The sequence below is a fragment of the Malurus melanocephalus genome, unplaced genomic scaffold (genome assembly GCF_030028575.1).
Source record: "Malurus melanocephalus ecotype Western Australia unplaced genomic scaffold, MMel_1.1 scaffold_566, whole genome shotgun sequence".
NCBI classification, from domain to species: Eukaryota; Metazoa; Chordata; class Aves; order Passeriformes; family Maluridae; genus Malurus; species Malurus melanocephalus.
The window spans coordinates 260,169-280,816 of record NW_026623798.1 but is presented as its reverse complement, the minus strand read 5'-3'; the positions used below and the strand labels follow the sequence as shown (position 1 = coordinate 280,816).

The 20,648-nt window shown below is 42.9% G+C and overlaps 1 protein-coding gene across 1 annotated transcript; it reads right to left on the bottom strand.

Moving 5' to 3' along the window:
• Positions 1 to 977: 977 nt before the first annotated feature.
• Positions 978 to 20,613, bottom strand: SAG (S-antigen visual arrestin). The gene is made up of 15 exons (XM_057382395.1): positions 16,827 to 20,613; positions 16,190 to 16,250; positions 16,062 to 16,106; positions 15,585 to 15,778; positions 14,860 to 14,919; positions 13,695 to 13,762; positions 13,377 to 13,512; positions 12,990 to 13,074; positions 11,826 to 11,898; positions 10,666 to 10,803; positions 9,896 to 9,973; positions 8,983 to 9,006; positions 8,499 to 8,563; positions 3,249 to 3,258; positions 978 to 2,618 (listed from the first exon to the last, which is right to left on the bottom strand). The coding sequence occupies exons 1-15, from the start codon at positions 17,052 to 17,054 to the stop codon at positions 2,525 to 2,527; spliced, it is 1,359 nt and encodes a 452-aa protein (XP_057238378.1). The 5' UTR covers positions 17,055 to 20,613; the 3' UTR covers positions 978 to 2,524.
• Positions 20,614 to 20,648: the final 35 nt, after the last annotated feature.

Genomic DNA, 20,648 nt, shown 5'->3' with positions numbered 1-20,648 from the left:
CCTCCCCGTGTTCCCAGGTTTTAATGCAATGCTACGAGCACATCCTCCCGCCCCAGGCTCTTCCTGCCTTGCCGCCCCGCCTCGAAGGGCACTTCAGGGGCGCTGAGGCTGTAGGACTCCGCTGAGGGTGAGGCTACCCCCTCGCCACAGCACCCCCACCGAGCCTCACTGCATTCCCAAGGGCCAGGTAACTACCCCCACCTCTCTAATATCCATCAGCTACGGGCACTGTGGTGTTCCTGCTGGCATCTCACGGAGATGTGTGAGGGGAAAGCGTCTGTCAGCAAACCCACCCGTCCACTCACGTATTTGCTCCAAGTTGTGCCCAAACACAGCAGGCCCAGAGCGCATCCCCTCTCCGGGAGCTGGCAGGCTCTCTACAAATGGAGTCCCACCACATCAAAGCCACGGAGTCAGGAAATTGGATCTCCCAGCTGTAAACAGGAGGAGCAGGCCACAGGTCTGACTCGGTAGAAGATCAACGTAACATCAGAACCAGAAGAAAGGGAAGATAAAAGGCAAACAGTTCTAGCTGGAGACTTCTTTTGTGCTGAAGGAAGTCAGCATTGGCTGACTGAAGGACCAGAGAATAAAAGTTCGGCTTGTCCCGCAAGACAGGGAACTGCAGGAACCAGCAGAAAGCCCTCACTGCTCTCTGAGCAAATCTCCAGCATGAGCTACAGAGTGCTTTCCCAAACCCAGACAAAAAATAGATTTCATCACCATTTAACAGCCATTTCCCCCTACCTGCACAGCAGAGTGCAGTATGATTTTGTCACTTAGCTTACAGCAGTCATYACCACAGCTGAATTTATAAGGAATGTCTGGCAGCTACAGAGATCCCTCACAAAGTTGACATATAAGAAATTTAAAAAAAAAAAAGAAAAAAAAGGAATCAGATCTCTCAGTTTACAAGTCCCATACTCACAGGTCCAGTAGCCAGAAAGAAAACACCTTTGTGGAGAAAGATGCACCAGCATGTTCACAACCAGCAATTTGTTCAACTTTATTGAATCTTCTGTGTGTTCTCGAGCCACCAACAAATTAGTATAAAAATACCAGAGAAAAGCCTTCCTAAACATCCAGGTGCAAATACCTAATTCTCGCCCAAAGCTGAAATCACACAGAAATTATCCTAATCACAAACATCAGTAGGTGGCTGGGTTCCTTTAGCAGCAAAGCACATGGTGTAGAGCAAACATTGTGCTTCTTGCAACTTCAGCTAAGGTGAGRTATCTGTCACTAACTGACAGCACTGAGGACCAGGTGTATTAGGGGAGAGCAGTGATGGAACCCTCAGGCCAGCTGTGGCCTAAAGTGACTGCTTCCAGCATCTTAATCATGACCAGTTTACAGAAGCAAACAGATATGTGTGAAATTCTTAATTCCATTTACCAGAGTGTAGGGTGGGAAACATAAATATATATTAATAAATGTGGGCCCTGCATTCAGATTTTCCAGGAGAATTTCAACAGGGACACTGAAAAGAAGATTTAAAGCAAAAATGAGAAAATTAAATACCAGTTGTTTTATATGCAAAAGATAATTAGCTGATGCAACTCASTTCAGATAAACCTAAGTGAGATTCAGGAAAAGATACAACATTTACACGGATAATGAGAATATCCAGATCAACATGAGAAAACAAAGTTTGCAGAACACAGTCTCATTTCTTATAGCATAAACAAACTGCTGGCAGATGGATGTTGGGAAAGGCTCCTCAGGGAAGCCTGTGCCATAATTTCCTCCTTATTTTTCTGCACTTTGTTTTGAAGCAGTTACCTACAGGAAACTAGATTAAAAACAGGCTCTGTCTGGACTTGCATTTCTGTTTGGGGTTGTATATAGGGAGCTTTAAGCAATTCATGGACAGTGCACATTTATCTCATCTTTAATAACATGGTTGTTAAGCATATTGCTAAAAAGTTAATACTGTGTATCAGCATTGTCTCTGCTGTCAGAGACAACTTGCAAGACATTTAATCATACAGAAGGTAAATGTAAGCCACCTGAGGACAGTGTAAGCACTGAAAAAATTCACTGGCTGAATTTGGTAAAGCATAAATGCGAAAGCAACCAAAAGGAAATAAACTCAGTTTTGTGCAGTCTGCTGAGAACTTTGATGAGTCACCCACGGCTGCAAGCCAGCCTTCCAGGCTAGGATTTAGTTCACTGGCACTTCAAAGACACAGACTCTCACACTGAATAAAGTCCAGAGAGGCTGCATAAACCCTCATTTAAGCTTTTACCAGTGCTGAAAGCAAACAACCTTTTTATTAGGCAACCCGGAAAGCAGAAGTCATGACATGGYAGCTGTTCTGTCCTCTGGTCACCAGGTGTTGTGTCTGCCACATTCCTCCAGAGGTGAAGCTTGTAATATGCAAGATTCCTCATGGCATGTCCTCAGGCCTGATCCCTAAATGATCATGCATGAACCCAGAATATGCAGATTACTAAAAACTTAGGTCCTACATTTCTAATTGAAAGCAGACTACATAGCTCCTTTGTCAGCCTGTTCTTTTGGTCAYTCATCAGTTGAGGGTGAATTCTTGTCCTCTTCATCAGGTGTATTTTTTAGCTGCTGACGAGCAAACTCCTCAAACACCAGCTCTGCTTCACTACAATGGAAAAAATACAGTTCTTTCAAAACAATGTTACCCATTTTTTACACCAGTAGACTAGAGGAAACACAGGAGGAAGAAGAGRAGCACAGAACAGACTGGTAATATTTCCTTTGTCTCCAAAGGAATTTGGATCACTTTCCCACAGGCACCATCTTCACTGGTGCTATTCTAGCTAAAATGAAAAGCAGTTGATTGGGCAGRTCAAGACACAAACTGAAGATGTTTTCATCTGTACTGAAACACATCCATTCCAGATACAGGCTAGAGCCTGAAAGGGGCTTTCTCCAGGAATAAAATGTGAAACCTTTCGTTTTTATTCCTTCTATACTAAAATAGAGGCACATGGTCAAACCTGTTAAGTTCCTGAAACTTTGAGCTGCAGGGCATCAGCTGGAACACAAACACACACCTTCTGGGTGTGTTTGTGCTGTGAGGCAAAACATGATCTCTTMATCTATCTTCACATGGGCAGTCACTGCTGTTTAACTCAGAAGCAGTCATTATCAGGCCACAGTAACTTGTTCACTTTGGATTTTAAGCTGGGCATCTGTTGACAATTTTGAGTTTTTAAGAAGAATCAATACACAAGTGCAGCTAGAATGTGAAATACTAAAAGAAACTTACCCATCCTTCCCTGCAGTCATCAGCATGCAGCAAAGGAGGAAAAAAGGCACAACAGGCAGTCAGAACAGCAATGCTAAAACATTTGCAAAATGTTTAATGCAAACTTGTATAGACTGACAAGTCAGAGCAATAATAAGAAACAGGACCTGCAGCAATATAAGCAGAATCCCAGAAAGTCTCAAAATGTGCATACATACATCTGATGAGGMAACACTTGATTTCCAAAATGGAAAAGCACTCCAGCAGTGCTGCTCAAGCCATCCGAAGGGCTGAACAATAAAGACAGATTTTCCCATATATGTTTGCTCATGGTCACATATATGCTTGCTCATGGTCACAGCTCTGTGCACACATATCTGGGAGACATCTGTGCACACACCTGGACTCCGAGCTGACAGTGCTTGAGTACATGGTGTCAGCTCTAATTGCTCTGTCACTGTGATTGAAGAGGTCAGCTGCTGAGAAGACTATGCTCTTGTTCAATAAATATGAAGGTATTACAATTAGAAGCCAAAGTAATGAGATACCTCAGGGATCTTTGATCTGATGGGTTGGTCCTTTGGGGCAACACTCCTGATTTCAACTGCCCTAAAAACAGGGCAAGACCTTTGGCATTTGTGTTTTGTTAGTGGGCTCTTTGCTAACCACACTGTAACAAATCCTGCTTGCTAGCAGGATTCCTTTGAAGCAGTTTCARCACAGCCTAAAATAAGCAGAACAGATTGTATTTGCAGGGATTTTACTRTTCTCACAGTTATTTTAGCAAGGTGTAGTCACTTCACTGGCTTAGGGTCAGGGAGTAAAGCACCTTTGTTCTACAGAAGTCAGCAGGGATCTGGGGCACTTCAGTGACTGGRTAACTTGCTACCTGAGAATTCGTATCCACAACACACACTGCAGTTAAGGGTAACCAAGTCATGAGAAGCACTACTGGAAAAGTCAGCATCAAAAGTGTGCTAAATGGGGCCACTCCAGCCAAAATCCCTAAGGATGGCTCATGTAAAGACACTCCTAATGGCATGTATTCAGACCAGGATGGTTTTCTCACAGAAGCCAAGATGAAGTCTGGAAAGCCTTGGGGTATGTATGCTTGATTGAAATAGATTTAAAATAAAACATTTAGAACTTCTAAAATTTCCAACAGACAAAGCATTATTCTCATTCAATTTTTCCTCTAATTCATATTCTTATTATTTTTTTTTAGCCTGCTCTCTTTCCCCACTTGGAAGTACTTTCCTTACTATAGGAACAGGGATATCACTGATGTGGGTGAAGCTGAGCAAGGTCCCCACCAATKTGATTTGAAACCAATTTTACAAAATGGAGTGTGTGGGGTGCAATAGGTATTGTCTTGGTTGGGCATATATTTTACTTCAGATAAATGATTACTGAGTTAATACATTGAYAGTGTGGCAGCAGAGTAGTACTTACAATATACCTAAGAGGAAAGATTACATTCAAAGCTGCACTGTTTCACTTTCAGGCTGCAATACTACCTCCAACATGTTACAACTGCACCCTAGCAGGAGTTCCACTCCAGAGTTCTTTGTCTGTCCTGTGGCTTATTTAATATTATATTAGTGAAAGATTCTCAGAAAATGGGTAGACTTTTGCTTCTTTTAATTAACATTCCAGCAGTTGTTTTGAGGGTTGGGATGGGAGGGAGATCAATGAGGTTGCAGAATACCATTGTCCTCTCTGCAGAGGGTTTTCTGGAAGCTTTTATTATGCAACCACAGAAGTTATTCTATATAATTAAAAGTCATAGAGCTTATGGTCATTTTCATTATAAACTTGCTTTTAACCTCTCTTAACTTAATGGGGTAGAAAAGAAAAAGAGAGTAGGTTTTGTTATTTTACTCAATGCTTTAAAATTTCCTAATTTYTGAAAGTCATAATACCAAAACAGGGAAGGTATTGCTTTACTATTAGAGGAGCATTCCTGGGTTTCTTGGAAACAGTCCTTCTGTGCAAGTTTAACCAGGGAGCCGATTAGTTGAACAACAGCCAAAACAAAGGCCCGTGTCCAAGACATAGGCTCACAAAAAGTAAAACATCAGGAGATGGGCAGGAAACCCCAGACCAAAGAAATCATGCTGAGACCACAGCCTTGAGGAAAACCCTGCAGGAGCTTCTGGGCTATGTACTGACTGGGAAAGGTCTTGGAAGCATGAAGAGACACAGCCCAGTTTGAATCTACCTTTACAAGAAACAGATCCCTACACCTTTTTTGTCAACAGGACGAACAGACAGACTGCCAATGTAACAGGAGTTACTTTGCCTAAAAATAACCATGTGAACCACATGGGTCCAAAACCAGTCACAAAACCAGCACACATGAAACATGCAAATCCTGGCCTAGCAGAAGACCAAGAGAAGGAAGCTAWAAATAACTCGGGGAAGGAAAGGTAGCAAGCTATTCCTTTTCTGTCTCTTCCAGGCACAGGGAAGAAAGATCAAGCAATCTGCAATAGCCATGCACTGTGACAGACATGCTGTTTACTGAGTGATGAGTGCTTCAGAGCTTGCCCACAGACAACTAGAGAGGACAAAGCCATCTGCTGTGAAACAGAGCGCACAGCACTTGCTCACACTTGCCCTGGCTTGGCTCTGAAAAAATTAAATCAGGTTCTTGGGAAGCTTACGTTTCTGAAACTCTCTATACTCAAGTCAGCCCTGTATGATTAAATGCATTGATGTTATACATTTTACTTCTGCCATAAATCATCTTGGCTAGAGGATATTCCTGCACTACAAAATAAATCATATGTGGCATAATATGTGGCATTTTTAATCCCACTCCAGCTTTAACTCCATAAGGTGGCTGCTCTGACTTCTTTCTGTTCTTCCAGCTATGCCGCAAGAGAGTCAAGTGAGCAGGAAGGTGCAATAGGTAAACTGGCCACTACTGACCTGTCAGTAAAAACAAAAGGGAGCTGAAAAAGAAGATAAGGAGTGATCTCAAAATTCCCTATGCATGCACCCCTGCCCACACCCACTGTAGAGGTTGCCTAACAAGGCAACAAAGAAAAATGCCATCCTTTGAGAGTCTAAACACTGTTGAAGCTCCATCTCTGCAATTAAGTCTTGATTAATTTYATTTCAAATTAGAATATATTTCACTAATGAAATGTGTTATGTTTCTCAGAGTTCATGAGCAAAAGTAGTAGAATGAAAAATTAAAAAGCCTGAACTCACACCTGGGAAAAGTGAGGAAGCACAGTGCATGGAAAACTACCAGCCAATAAAGCTGAAAAGCGTTTTAGTTTACCAGCTTCATATGGGAGATTGTTTTATTCCCTGTATTAAGCTCAGGCACTACATTCCAGCACAGTTTTCACATCAGCTATTCGGGCCTTCTGTTGTGCTGAAACTACCTGCATTTTTTTTTTTCAGTTTATAAGAAACTTGGTATTTCCATCTCTACAAAATGCATGGACTGTAGATGACACTTCTGACAGCTAGCTCCTAGAAGACTTTGATGTAGCAAACAATATATGGGAGGTGCCTCTGGTAAGAGGATGTGCTGGGGGAAGTGATCTGAGAAATATTGTAGCTTTCCACTTCCCTTGTAAAGTCTTCTGCCCACATCCTTTGGAGTGTACTGTATAAAGGAGTACATCAGCCCTCCTTTGAATTATCTTAGAAGGGAGAATTGCCTGATTTCCATTTTTCCTCGTATTACAAATGCTTCTGCCAGAAGTATAAAGTAATAAAAAGGGTGTTGTGGCATTTTTAACACCAAAAAAAGTCATGTAAAAAATTCACACCACTCTAAAAGTGTASAATTCTTTACAGTTTGGATGAGCCTTGTTAGAAATTTTCGAGCTTTCCTTGGTGTCCATGAAAGCTYCTGAGCAGCCCACAGGCACTAGACGGCCCCTGCCAGCCACACTCCTGGGATCACCAGTGCCATCCCAGCCCCTCACCACTTCTGTGCCAAGAGATGTGCTGGCACTGTTCACAGCAGGGGCCTTCCCAGGTCAAATGAGTTTCCTGTAGTGCAACTGTTACAGGAGAAATATAACCTACCTTTGCCCACTCCAGCACATGCATAATTAGTAAAGCCTGATGCCCAACCAGAGCATCTGAATGTGGACTGGATCACCAGCTCTCTTCTCATCGCTCACACTTCATTTCTCTAACAATTTCACACTGTAAGGACTCAAGTCACCCCTTCCTAATGTTCTAGTATTGAACAAAGCATGCGTCTCAGGGTAACTCTTCTCACAGGTTCCACCATCACTTTCCAGTTTCATGTTCTTAGAAACAGCAGCTTTAGGTCAGTTTGTGTACAAAGAGAGAAAGAGAAAGAAAGGAAGAAAAAGCAGCACAAAAGCACCAGTGGCTTTTGTTTGAAGTCCACAAAACTCTGTCCTGGTATAGAGAGCAGGACAAGATGACTCATCTGTAACAGCCCCAGCATGGAARGGCTGGTGTGTCTGGTGGTCAAGATGCTTCAGATGTTGTACAGAAGCTTCTGATTTAGTGTGACCCTTGCTCACAGGRTCAGGTGCTCACCATGGAAGAACAGAGCAAGCCAGGACCTGAGGATGTGGGAGGATGCTCCCAACAGCCTGTGGTTTTGGCATCTGATCCCAAGCCTCAAGATGCCTGGGGAAGGCTTKCTGCTTACACTGTTATAGAGTTCCCCCACTTCCACGTACAGACCTGACATTGAAGAGATTTTCCTCTTGGATAACCACTGAACATGAAGGCCACATCACAGACACCATGAAAAATGCCACATCAAGATTACAGGGACTCAAAAATCATCAGTAGTTTTATCATCTCTTCACTTTGCTTAAAAGTATTTCACTTTGTACAGCGCTCGTGTGTTTTAGGGAGGATTGTTTTTGCTTATACTGCAATCTGGATGGGAATTGCTGACAGCTTCATGTAGAATATTTTGCACTATAGTGATGAGATTCAACTGTGCAGTGCTTCCTCAAACTCCCATTCTTTGAGCTGATTCCATAGATGAAAGATGAAAAGGGAACATGACTCATTTCCATTTTCTCCAATCTTAGCATCCCTGTTCTCCATTACTTAGTGCCTGAAGGATGATACATACATACATACATACATATGTATATGCATATACAGACACATAAACATACAGAGCAGGTCCATTCTGGAGCTTTGTAGGCTGTGAAGGCTTTCTGTAGCATAAATCACTCTAAACCTTACAATGATGAGATCTCACCAGAGCCTGTTAATGAACAAAGGCAAAAACCAGGTGTAACTAACCTGCAGGGTTCTCTTCCTCAGGATTGGGGTGCATGAGACGAAATGGCAGCTCTATGCCCACTTCACTTTAGGGAGAAGAGAGAATGCATCAGGATCCACAGCTCCACACACATACTTGGTTCWGCCTCCTTGCCCCTCAGGTCAGTCTGAGTCCTCAGCTCCAGCTTCACCCATTCTTTCWTATTTTTCTAATCATATTTTCCCCTCAAAAAAAGTAAAGATCCAATTTCTCCTGCAAATATCCCAGGCATATCCACTTTCATAGACTGGGTTTATTATGTTCTGAATGTACTTGCATGTATATTAAATCAAAAGATATTTTTTGTAATTGCTTCATTTTTACATCCGAACCACAAATATCTTGCTTCTAACAGCTTAAGAGATACTTAGTTTTTTTTTAGGGAAGTGGGAATAGGAACAAGAAAGAGAATAAAAGATGCTAACAACTAGGACCACATTACCTGAAAAGGCAGATGACATTTACCTGGAAGTGAGGTCTCCCAGCATGCTACAAAAGAAAACAAGGAGAAAAACTAAGCATATTCAAAGGCCTTTTCATTCTGGTGATCCAGCAAATGTTTTATTGTTGGACTATGGAAATCACTTTCCTCATATACTGTTCTCTACTTGCCACAAATTCAACTGAACTTTTTCTTACAAAAAGTAGTCTTAATTTTTCATGTCATTCCCATGGAGAAAAAGTCTAAGTTTTTGAACTCTTGACCAAGTGTTGGTCATGGCCCCTTTTCCAAGAGCCTAAAGATAAGTGGATGACCACAGAAGGCAGCATGCATTTTATCATGGTTTAGGCAAATCTTTTATGCACTTTTATACTAGAAAGAAGGACAGACGAATGAAAKACAAATGTAAACAGTGACTAGCATCAACTGAGAGTCACTAGCCTTGTCATTTTTTGCACTGTATCCTGGAACTAGCTCACGTTGATATCAYCAGCTTTAACCCAGAAAGCTGGCTGAGTACAAAACCTGAGCTACTGCATTTATGACTGTCAGGCAGATGTTTKCACCTTTTGCTCTGGGAGAACAGCAATACCAAAATAAAGGTTCCCACAAAGTTTCATCTCACTTTTCACAAAAGAGGTTATGGCTTTGAAACAAAAACTAACAATGCAAACAAGAGGTTCCTACTTCAGCCATAAAATTATATGGTATTTAAGGAGAGTAATACAAACCCTTTGGCTCAGGGCAAGTTCTAATGATAGGTGAAGATTGATTTCCAGGTAATTTATGCTTTACAGGGAGCCTCATGTCCTAGGCTTATGTGCCCTTTCTCTTGGGGTGAACTGTTACACTCTCTCCCCATCCCTCAATGACATAAACCCTCTATACTCTCCCCTTCCTTAACTCTGGGCACATGTAGCAAAAAGTCACACTTACCCTGGAACAGTGAGCTTCACTTTGACCTTGTAGGAAACCAGAATCCCCATCACTGTCTTGTCTATTCCATCTTTAATGCTGCCAGAGAAAACAGAGCAGTGTGAAGTGGTACAGCAACATAGCAACAAGACTGCCTGAAACAAGAACTAGGGGAGCATCCTGAAAGTGGGAGGGCAGGCAAGCCTCAGGTACAGCCAACACCTCTCCAGATCTGTGATCATTGTTCACCCTGAAAGAACATGATGGGGTAAGTAATGCTGCTACATGTACCCATCTGGGCACACATTTTCAAAGTCCTGAGAGAAGTGTCTCCTCCATCCTCCCCTCTTGTCTGTTGGCACTGACCTCAACATGCCAACAGATGCAGGAGGAAAGTGTAAAGCACAAGTCCTTTATTAACTCACAAAGAAACCCTCTATACTCTCTCTGTAGAGTTTTCCATGGCTCCTCCACCAATGCTCTCTTACTAGCAGCAGAATATCTCCTTTTATAGCAGCTACTTTCTGGATTTTTCATCCCAGCTGGAGAGCATTAAGCTCTCACAAATGCTCTTCAGCTGGTATCGGAGCATCTCCTTTTTACAGCAGCTGAGTTCTTTTACCTTTGTCTAATTAGTTACAAATCTCTATTTCTCCTTATAAAAAGTCACACACAGAAGTTRCTTATCTATAACATTCAAGGCCACAGCGAGAGGYTGCTCACAGTCTCTCRCTGGCTTCCCACACTTCTCTGTAACTCTCCCACCTGGGACTACTTAAAACTTCACTCACATAGTACTAGAAGCCAAGTTGGTATCCTCATCCTTCAGTTTTCCATCCAGAGCTATTTCCCGTGTCTCCCGGTTATTTGCAAGCAAGGGCAAAAGTGTCAGTGTCTTGGTCAGGCTGCTGTTGGGCTGCACCTTTTCTCTGAGAACAAGAGGSGAAGTGATTTGCTACACACCCAACTAGTCGAATTTTGAAACAGATTACAAAGCTGCCCAAAAAGAGAGGAATTTATCTGTCCAAATTCAGTTGTCAACAATGCAGATATCYACCTCTAATCTAGTCAGCAACATTCCTTTTAAAATCAGCAGAGAAAAACAAGCACTTAGAGAAAATGCTTAATTGCATATTAAGGCAGAAAAGTAGGTTAAAACCATAGAATAGTAAAATAGTTTAGGTTGGAAAAGTCCTTTAAGATTATCAAGTCCAACCATTAACTCAGCAGYGCCAAGGCCACCAATGAACCATGTTTCCAAGTGCCACATCTATTWTTCCTAATATCCAAAACTACACCTCCCTGGATGCAGCTTGAGGCCACTTCCTCTGTGCTGAAGACCTCTGAATTTGGACAAAATGAATCTTAGTTGGGAGTACCAAATACTGAATGGAATACATGTCCCTATGTTACAGAGCAGAACACCAGACAAATATAAAATATCTGTGTGTGCCAACCCTTCTCACAGTGTAAGGTTCAGAGCTGCACTGCCATTGGTGAAAAAAAAGCAAGTGGTTCTCCATAACATCAACAGGCTCAAGATTTCCAAGGGCTTTTTCAGGCCAGAAGGAACCAAATTAAACACTCTTGCCCAAGCAGGAGTGTCCAAGACTTCCTCTCAAATAGCAGCACCTTTCAGGAAAGTGTTGCATCTCTAAAGATTTCCTGCAATGGGAAACCTTCTGCTGCCCCACTAAGCTTATCTGGTAGGTAATTACTCTTCAAACCTCTTCTGCAACCTCCTGATTCCCTGAAAAAACGTAAGATCCCTGATGCTCTGTGAAAAAGGGACCAGCTGCATCCACAGAGTATGAGTGGTATGGCACACACGAGGTAAGAGAAGTCAGCACGGTAACAGCAAGAGACTTGTCAGACTGTAATTATGAAAACCTTCCATTACTGATGAGGAGGTCAGTTAAAAGGGTGCAAAGGAGCAGGAGCATTCACTCACTGTGCTTCCTCAGAAGCCACCACTTTGGTATAGAAGTCACTGGAGTACAGCACCACGTTGGTCACTTGCTCCACTGAGGAAGAAAGGAGAAAGCAGACGCTCAGGTGTGTGCATGCACCACAAACAACACAGTTGCTCCCATCCCGAGTTCTAGGAATGGGAAACATGGTGAAGACAGCAGGAAAACCCAGCTATTCAGGGCCTGAAGGGACCACCAGGTCAGATAGCCTAATCTGGACAGAGACCAACAGTATATCAATGTCCCACTTCCTTCTCTGTTTGGGTCTGCTTTTATCTCCAGTCCTGATATCTCTTGTGGGCCTACAGCCCATGCATGTGCATTCAGGAGACAGCATCAGCACAGACTGCGGTCAAGAGCCTGTGGTAACAAATGGCTTATATTCTCCAATCCTACACAAAATACAAGGTAATTCTGACTGAAACACTGACGAGGAGAAAATCTCAGACCAACAAGGTCTTGTTAAGCCTAACAGAGGCGTATCAGCCTAAAAATATCTGAGAACCACAGTGCATCCCAGGCTGGCACTGAAATAGCTTTCGCTGCTACAGTTCTGTAGGAACCTCAGCCATTTTGTTCCCTCCATGCCTTCTCTCTTCCATCCTTTGTCTTTCAGATTGTCTTCCTCAGCTCTGCAGCTTGCGTGATGAAAACATATAGTCCCACAGATAAAACACAGGCACCGCACTGAAGCTCAGCCCCCGCCCTCAGCATCCTCAGGAAGAATGCTGGCAGAGTGGCTGTTTCTCACACCACCAGAGCTTTCTGGAATGCGAGTCAAAGCCATATGTTATCTAGGCACATTCACAGCAGGAGCACCACACTGACAGAGAGCTTTTTCCACTGACCTCTCAAAAAGGGTGGATTTTCCCCCACTTTTYGCACACTGCATTGCCCACTGCAGGTGCTAGACCCTTTCTCTAGAGGGCACAATCTGGTGCCTGAAATTAAGAYAAGTAACTAAAAGAGTCAGGAAAAAAGCTGCAGCACTACACTTGATGAACAGCAAGGAAACAGCAACACGTGGGGGGAGGSACAAATTCCTGATATGCCCAACTGCCTTTTTAAACTGTTACATGCACTAAATCTGGTTCTGTTTCAGTCCTATTGCACTCAAAGAATCCCAAGCAACAATAAAAACATACCCTGGACTTTGATCTTCTTCACTGTTTTCTCTGTGCTGTTGTTGATGGTGACAGTGACTGGAATGGGCTCGCCATGGTAGTATATCTAGAAGGAATGTGATGCTCAGAAATCCAACCAGAAGATTTCTTCCAAGCCCCAAACTCCTCTAGTTCCCTGATTACACCTGACAGAAGCCAGATAGGGGAAGATGACCCCTCCCAGCAATTCATGGTCCTTACTTCAATGACTTCAAATGTGTTTGGGACAGGGCTGCAGACACCCCTAGCAGTAGCCACTGACAGAAACTACAGTAGGGCCCTTGTGTGCTGGGACAAGTCTGAGAAAGCAGCAAAATGCCCATTGGCCTGCAGACACTATGATGTCCCCTGGGGCAAATGCCTCCTCACCTCTTTACTGAGGCAAGCTTTCAGGTGCAAGGGCTTGTTGGACATGAAGAACTGCCAGGTGGCCTCTGCACAAGGCTGAGGTCCCAGCTGCTCTGGAGCATACTGCACCTTCCGGATCAGCAGACGTGCAGAGTTCCTGGGGAGAGGCAGAGGACAACAAGGTGACAACTGGTGCTTGGCAGAGGCAAGAGTTCTGCATTCCCATGTGCTCACACCCAAGAAATCACTCACAAAAGGGAGGTAAAGCTGAACAAGCAACTGAGGTGCATCACTGGACCACCCATCCCCTTTAAGGCAAAGCTGAATGCATCCTGTTACCTCCTATGAATTCTCTCTTCCACATTATCTGTTGAGAAAGCTTTCACCTCAAAGTCCACACCACAACTCTGCCAGAGAGAGAAAGGCCAGCTGTGAAATCAGGATCAGAAGACAGGAACRTCTGCAGATGTTTCAGTATCTTTCTGCACACCAGAAACTGMCAGACTCCTGCCAGCTCCAAATTCTTCTGGCCTCCCACCACTGTCACAGACAACTGGTGCTGGCATATCCACCTGTTCCATGGTGCTTCTGACAAATAAGGCTTAATCCCACCCTCTGAAAGATGACATCCCTACTCCTGAAAGGTTTCCTGTGAGAAYAGTGCTGTAGAGGACACATCATAAGACTGACTAGCGTGCAAAGCTCTCYACCCCACCCTGAGTTTCTGAACTGAATTTCTGAGTTGGCTTTGTAATGCCAATACCAGCATCTAAGGAGTGGAAGTGATCAGGCCAAGCTAACCTTTGCTTTAACAGGTTTATAGCATCACTCTATAGCACTGTCCCAGCCTGTGCAAGTCCCATATAACTGTCTACAGAGACACTTTTGCTAGAATATCATTATCTGGCAAAAACCACAGCTTATCCTTTTTGCACTAGATTCTATGACCCTCATTCCGCCTTGCTTAGCTGATTGGCTACTTCTGCTATCCAGACAAGCATCCAGCCAAGTATAAAAGGAGTATTTTTAACAATAACAGAAACCTTGCAGAACATACCATTATTTAGTGACTTTCACTCCAGGGTTTTTGTTCTGTTTACACATACACAGCTCTTCTCTGCATTTAATTCAGAGCAGGTCTTAACACATGTTATTTATAGCAATCTATGAGATTTTAAGCCCTCAGTCTCCTCTTCTCTTATGTAGCCTCATAGGCACAATCATTTTATGAGCAGCCAACCCACAAATCATGGGGTAGTTTTAAGGAAGCTATAGAACTGCAGATTTTGTAGTCTTGCTATTTGTCTCATTCCCATTCTTATTTTGAGGATGTCAGCTCCAGTTCTGTGACACACACTTGTAGCCCTTAGTTTTTGACATTTGTGGCATAGCACAGTAGAATCAGTATCACCTTCTCCTATTCTCAAGGCAGACAAATTCACATGACTTTTTTCCATCTGACTTTCCTTAACCATGATAAGCACAACTGTCCCACTGGTCTCACCTTATCAACATCACGAGGTGCAGGCTGCAGACAGACTGAGCAAGGCAGGTAGTCTGGAAACTGTGGGAGAAAGAGGAGAAAATGCCCCAAAGCAACAGTACACAGATGTTCTAGGTGAGATGATGCTCRCAAAAGCAATCGTGAAGACAAGGAGTCACTCATTGTAATGCAGTAATTCTTTGGAATTCTGGCTAGTATACTTGCATTGTATGAACAAATCCCTCTCTTCCAAAAAAACAAATCCATGCACAACCTGCATCTCCCTCAGGAACACTAAGGCAGACATGTGACTGACAGTAATGGAAGGATTTCCTATTAGAATTTGGCAGTCAGCTGTAAAGAGCTTTTCATCTGCTTATTTGATCACAAAGTTTTTAAAGGAAAAGGATCTGGCACTGAGGCAATAAAGTATTCCAGCCTCTCAGGAATGGGAAGGCAAGGGTATATGAGCCATTGCCAATGAGCAACAGCCATTGCTGACTCCCTTACCTTTTCCAGGAAAACACTTTTCACCATGCTGTGATCACTGCACAGTTATGACCTTCTTGCACATTACCTCTCAGGATCGCAAGAAAAAAAACCATTGGTACACCACCTGTCACTCAAAACTGGAACTTGAAGAACATGAATTCACTGTCAATTTTCATCTTCAGTCCATCACCAGGCCACAACAGCCTGGTAAGTACAGACAAGAAGAGAATCAGAGGCTCTTCTGGGACACTTACTGTAAAGAAAAAGGGATAAGCATTTTTCCCCAGCTTCTTTAGCAGAGATTCCTGCAAGTGGGTGAGAGACTCCAGCTTCTCAGCAGGTGGGTACACCTGAACCCTGGAGAAGAACAGGTCCCGGCGGAAAGTGAGGCCAATGATATCAATGTCTTCCTGGCCATAGCGGAATGCACAGGTGAGAGACACATACACTAGGAAGAAGCACAGGACAGGTGAAACATGCAGCAGGATAACAGTGCAGTCAGGCTGGGATGGGGACATCTCCTGCACTAGGGAGACATGGAAACTCATTTCAACACTTGCATAAGCCAAGTGAGTAGTTATCCCATGTGTAACAACAGACATTGCATTGATAAGCCCATTCACTGGGGAAGAACTACATTTGTACCCTTGAAAGAATAATAAGGTTCTACCTCAGCATCTCACTCAGAAAGACAACTAACAATTTCTGAGACATTGCATAAAGTCTCAAACCTTTTCTCCCCTTGGTAATAGCAGGATCCACCAATACAACACCATCTGAAAGTGGAAAAAAATCAAGATTAACAGAGGATAAGCAGGATTGAGAGCAGGAAGGGTAGCACATAACCTTGCAGACATACCTACGGGTTCCACATTCCCTATGTTGTCAATGAAGTCCCGCTTTCCCAGGTAGATGGTCAGCTGTGGGAAGAGGATGACCACAATTGAATTATAAAATGTTTCTGGTTGTGTGTTGAGGGAAAGGGGACACACACACATCAGAGAGCTATAAATCTTGCAGAGATCAGAACAATTCCATTTGAAATGGAATTTTTATTTTTCTCCAGCAAACATGCAACCCCCACCAAACTCAACAGGATCATTCACATGCCTCAAGACATCAGAACCAAAAACCTGATCCAGACCAGCTCCTAAAAATACAACACAAATAGCTGTGCATGGGACAAAGAAGTGTAGATTTAAAGATTTTTGGTGCCGTGAGGCTGGAAAGACAATTAATCAGCTTAGTTTTAAGCATTTACCAGCAGAAGTACAACCCAAGAGAAGAGTGAGGTGAGCTGCCTTCCTTTTCTATTATAACACATGAAAAGTTTGCCCTGAAAACTGTTTACATCATCTCCTCAAACTTAAGTGCTAAATATGGTTCATGCTCCTTCAGAAAAAAATAAAGGGGATGGGAAAGAGCTTTCCAGCAAGTCTCCAGTCCGACTATAGGTAAAACTCAAACCTAAAYAAGCCCCTTATAACAGTACTCACAGCTTTGTCACGGGTGCTTTTCCTGAAGACTATTTGTTTTTGAGGAGAACCAGCATTCTTCCCACCCTTCATGGTCTTTTGAGACTCAGGGCAGCTCATGGTCAAAGATGGGGATGTGACTGTGGGTGAATGAAGCTTTTCTGCTCCAAAATGTCCTGCCCCAGATGCCTGGGAAAAACAGGTGGAAAAAAGCAGTGGGTAAAGCACTGTATGCCTAYGCTGTTTCATTCATGCCTATGCCTCACACATCCAAATGGCAGCTGTGTCTAAAAGCTACAAAGGCGGTTTGTATTGATAAAGAGTCAGACCAATCCCCAAACTAGAACTCATCTGTCTTGCTGCATTTTCCTCAACCAGAACCCAGTGCAACCCATTATGAGCAGAGTAGCATTGAGCTCACACCAGAATAGACCTTAGGAATAAAACAGCCCAGCCACCTTCCCAGAAAGGCAACGATTATACTTAGGGGTAGGGCACAGCTTGCACCTGAGGGATAAAAACAAGATGGAATAAAAATTTTTCAGGTGGAGAAAAAAAAAGGAGGGCGAGAAAAGGGGGAAAAAGAAGAGAAGGTGGGAAATAGAAGGGGGAAATAGAACAGAAGGGGTGGAAAAAAGAAGAGAAGGGAGTAAGAGAAAGAGAAGACCACAAGGGCACAAAAGATATCCAGAGAGGGAAGTTTAGAAAACCAAAGTGGTACAAAACAGAGAGATTAGCTTTTCAATTTTTTTTTTGTAAGTCAAAAAATAGCATTCAATTAATGATCAGACATCAAATTCAAAGTAAGGTGAAGCATTTCTCCAGTTAACAGAAGATTCAAGGTGGCTCTGGAAATCACCAATATGTATTAAATCACAGGATTAGACACATTCACARAGAAAAGGCTTTTGGCAGCTGTTGGATGATGATCCAGGAGCAACCTTAACCCTGTAAGGCTCCAAGACAGAGAAGCAGCATCAGGGAAGGACAATGCCACATGTGCCCTGTCCCTACACTCCTCACCATCAAAGCTGTGTGAATGAGAGCTCTTTGTTAGACAGACCCTGGCTCTGATAGTGTGTGATTCTCCTTGCAGTTTGCTCCCATTCTATTTCTCAGCTTGCTTTCCCATTTTAAAACTGCTTCAAGAATAAAACAGTTTCTAGGGCTATTTGCAGACCACAAACCATAGAAAAAGGAAATACTTGGCTTCTTGGAAAGCTGGAAAAAATGTAAGACATTATAAACAGACTATACACATCATAGCATTTCTATTTTTATGAAGTAAGTTTTTCAAGCCCAGACCAGTATTTGTTGCTGACTAGACATGCTATTAATGCTGTAGACTGAAATAAACACATCAGCAAATAACATTAAATACCTTGCTGTGTTCCAAATGGCACAAAAGTTCCACGGACAGCAATAGGAACTTCTAAATTATCAAAGAAAGACGAATTTTCCAAGGCAGCTGTGTCTTGTGCTTCTTAGCATTTACCAGAGAGAATCACTGCCCTCTTCACAAACAAGGAAGACAATTTGTAGGGGATTTGAAAGCTTGTCTCYCGTGGTGTCCATCCAGGATTTCAAGAATTAATCCTTCTCCAAGAGCAAATATTGTACCTGAGCTAACATTCAACTGGAAAGTGGTTAAGTCAGCAACATAAGGCATTACCTAATGAMACTAGGTAGTCAGTGAAGCGGTCTGCAATGTCCTGCTCACAAGTACTGCAAAGACTACACACTTATGTAGCACAGGAGAGGCTAATGAAAGCAGCATTATTTATTTGAAAGCTCTATCTCCTCCTTCCTAGACCTGCGAGACATCCAGCCTGGCAAGAATCTGAAAAGACAAGAGCCATTAATGAAAAAGAGAGTTTATAAAACTAAAATGCCATTTTGATGGACTGTGAAACACTGAGAACAATGCACTATTCTCAGGATCACTAAGCAATTTATATGTTACTGCCTCACCAGCATCCAACAGACATGCTGATGCAAAACACTACACTGCTGGCTGGTACAACCCCCTCCTCAATTTACTTATAAATGCACAATATCCAGTATTTAAGAAACATATTTCAATTAACTTTAGCTTAACTATCCATTAATAGCTACTTCCAAGAGTAGCTTTTCCCCCACCAATGAATTTGGCCTGGTATTTTGCACCAACACTATGTGTAACTTTGGCTTGCAAGCTGCAGGAACAGCTGTAGCTTTCCTCTGGCTGCATCTGTTCATTTGATTACAAGGATCACATGATATCCTGTCCACTTGCCAGCCGAACAGCTCCCTTCTGCTCAAGCAACCTTGCAGACACAAACCAAGCTTGCTTGTCACAATCACTGACATTTGCCTGAGTATACTGGCCTGGGTTACACAAGTTATTCTAAAAATTGAATGACAGAACCAATGTTCCTCAGTTCTTTCAGGCTTCCAGCAACATTTCATTAACTGGAAGTGGATTGTTTGGAGAGCTTAATCACTACTCTGTCTAATCAACTTTGGCAAACACAAACCAACCAGGCTGGGAGCATAGGAATTCACATGTGCCTGTACTGCAGGAGGGAAGTCAGGTCCCAATGGTAGGAAGTAGGGAAGAAACCTCAGACATGTTCTTCTCAGTCACACTTTGTAAAAGCCAAAGGGAGGAAACTGGTTTTGTTTAAGTCTGTGCTGCAGCCACTGTGGGGCTATTAGTCCTCCAGGAGAGAATGAGCATTCCTGTTGGTACGTGTACCATTGCAAACATCTTCAAAGGATCTCTCCATAACATGTGTTCCTAGTGCACCCCTTGAATCCAGAGAAAGTTGCCCAAACCACCCCCAAAACCACCTGAAGGGCAGCTCCACCTCTGGCAGCAAAACTGCTACAGCCACCTCTGCACTGCAGGTACTTTAATTAGCTCTTCTTCCCTCTGCAGGCTGAAGCAGAAAARGAAGCAATAGAAGTAATCAAAATGTACAAAAAAAAGAAAAGCTAAAATTGCTCACTAGAATTTCTTACATACCTTGATGATAAGGAACTTTAATCGAAAATGCTTAAGGACTTAGGTAGCTGGCATTATCCTTCAGCATTAACCAGCTTAATAACAGCATCAACAGGCCAAACAAAGCCCTTTGTGTAAGATCTRTGTCCGTGCTGTAGAAAAACACAAGTGTTGCAGCCTAAATTATAAACATCCCAAATCCATTCTCAGCAGAGCCTGCAGTTTTTATTATGCTAATCTCCCAATAATCTTTCATCATGCTGACTTGCCACTTTGTGATCTGCTTTCCTGCAGCAACCAAGGTCATCTGGACTCACGGCAGGTGYCTTTTCAAGGACCATCTGCCACTGCAACAAGCAGAAGTATCTTCCTTTAGAAGCCTTTGAAAACTGTTCAGAATGCCAACTTTTCATTTTTGCTACAGTTACTTCCATGAGCTGGATAGAAACTTATTTTCTTACAAGAAAAAGAGTGTGACCAGTGATGGCTCTTAATTATGGAATTTCTGTATTKAAGAGCTGAAGACTTTGCTTCATTACTCTGAAGCTGGAACCAGAGCAACATCTTCAACAAGTGGTTTTTGTGTTTTTAAAGAAACGTGCAGCTATTCCTGACTTAAAACCTTGACAAGGTAGCAGCATAAGTCTCACAGCAGAAAAAGCCACCTATTTGCTGCAGTGTTTGAAATACAGATCCAGATTTCCTCAATTCAGTAGTTTATCTAAAACATCGAAGAATACATCAACCTTTCAAGGACAGAGACAGAGGCACTTGTTCAGTGTGGCAAGACTTCCTTCAGTCTCAAGGCAGGACTCCTGAGACAGGGCAAGCCCAGACTGCACTTGCRGAACATCCAG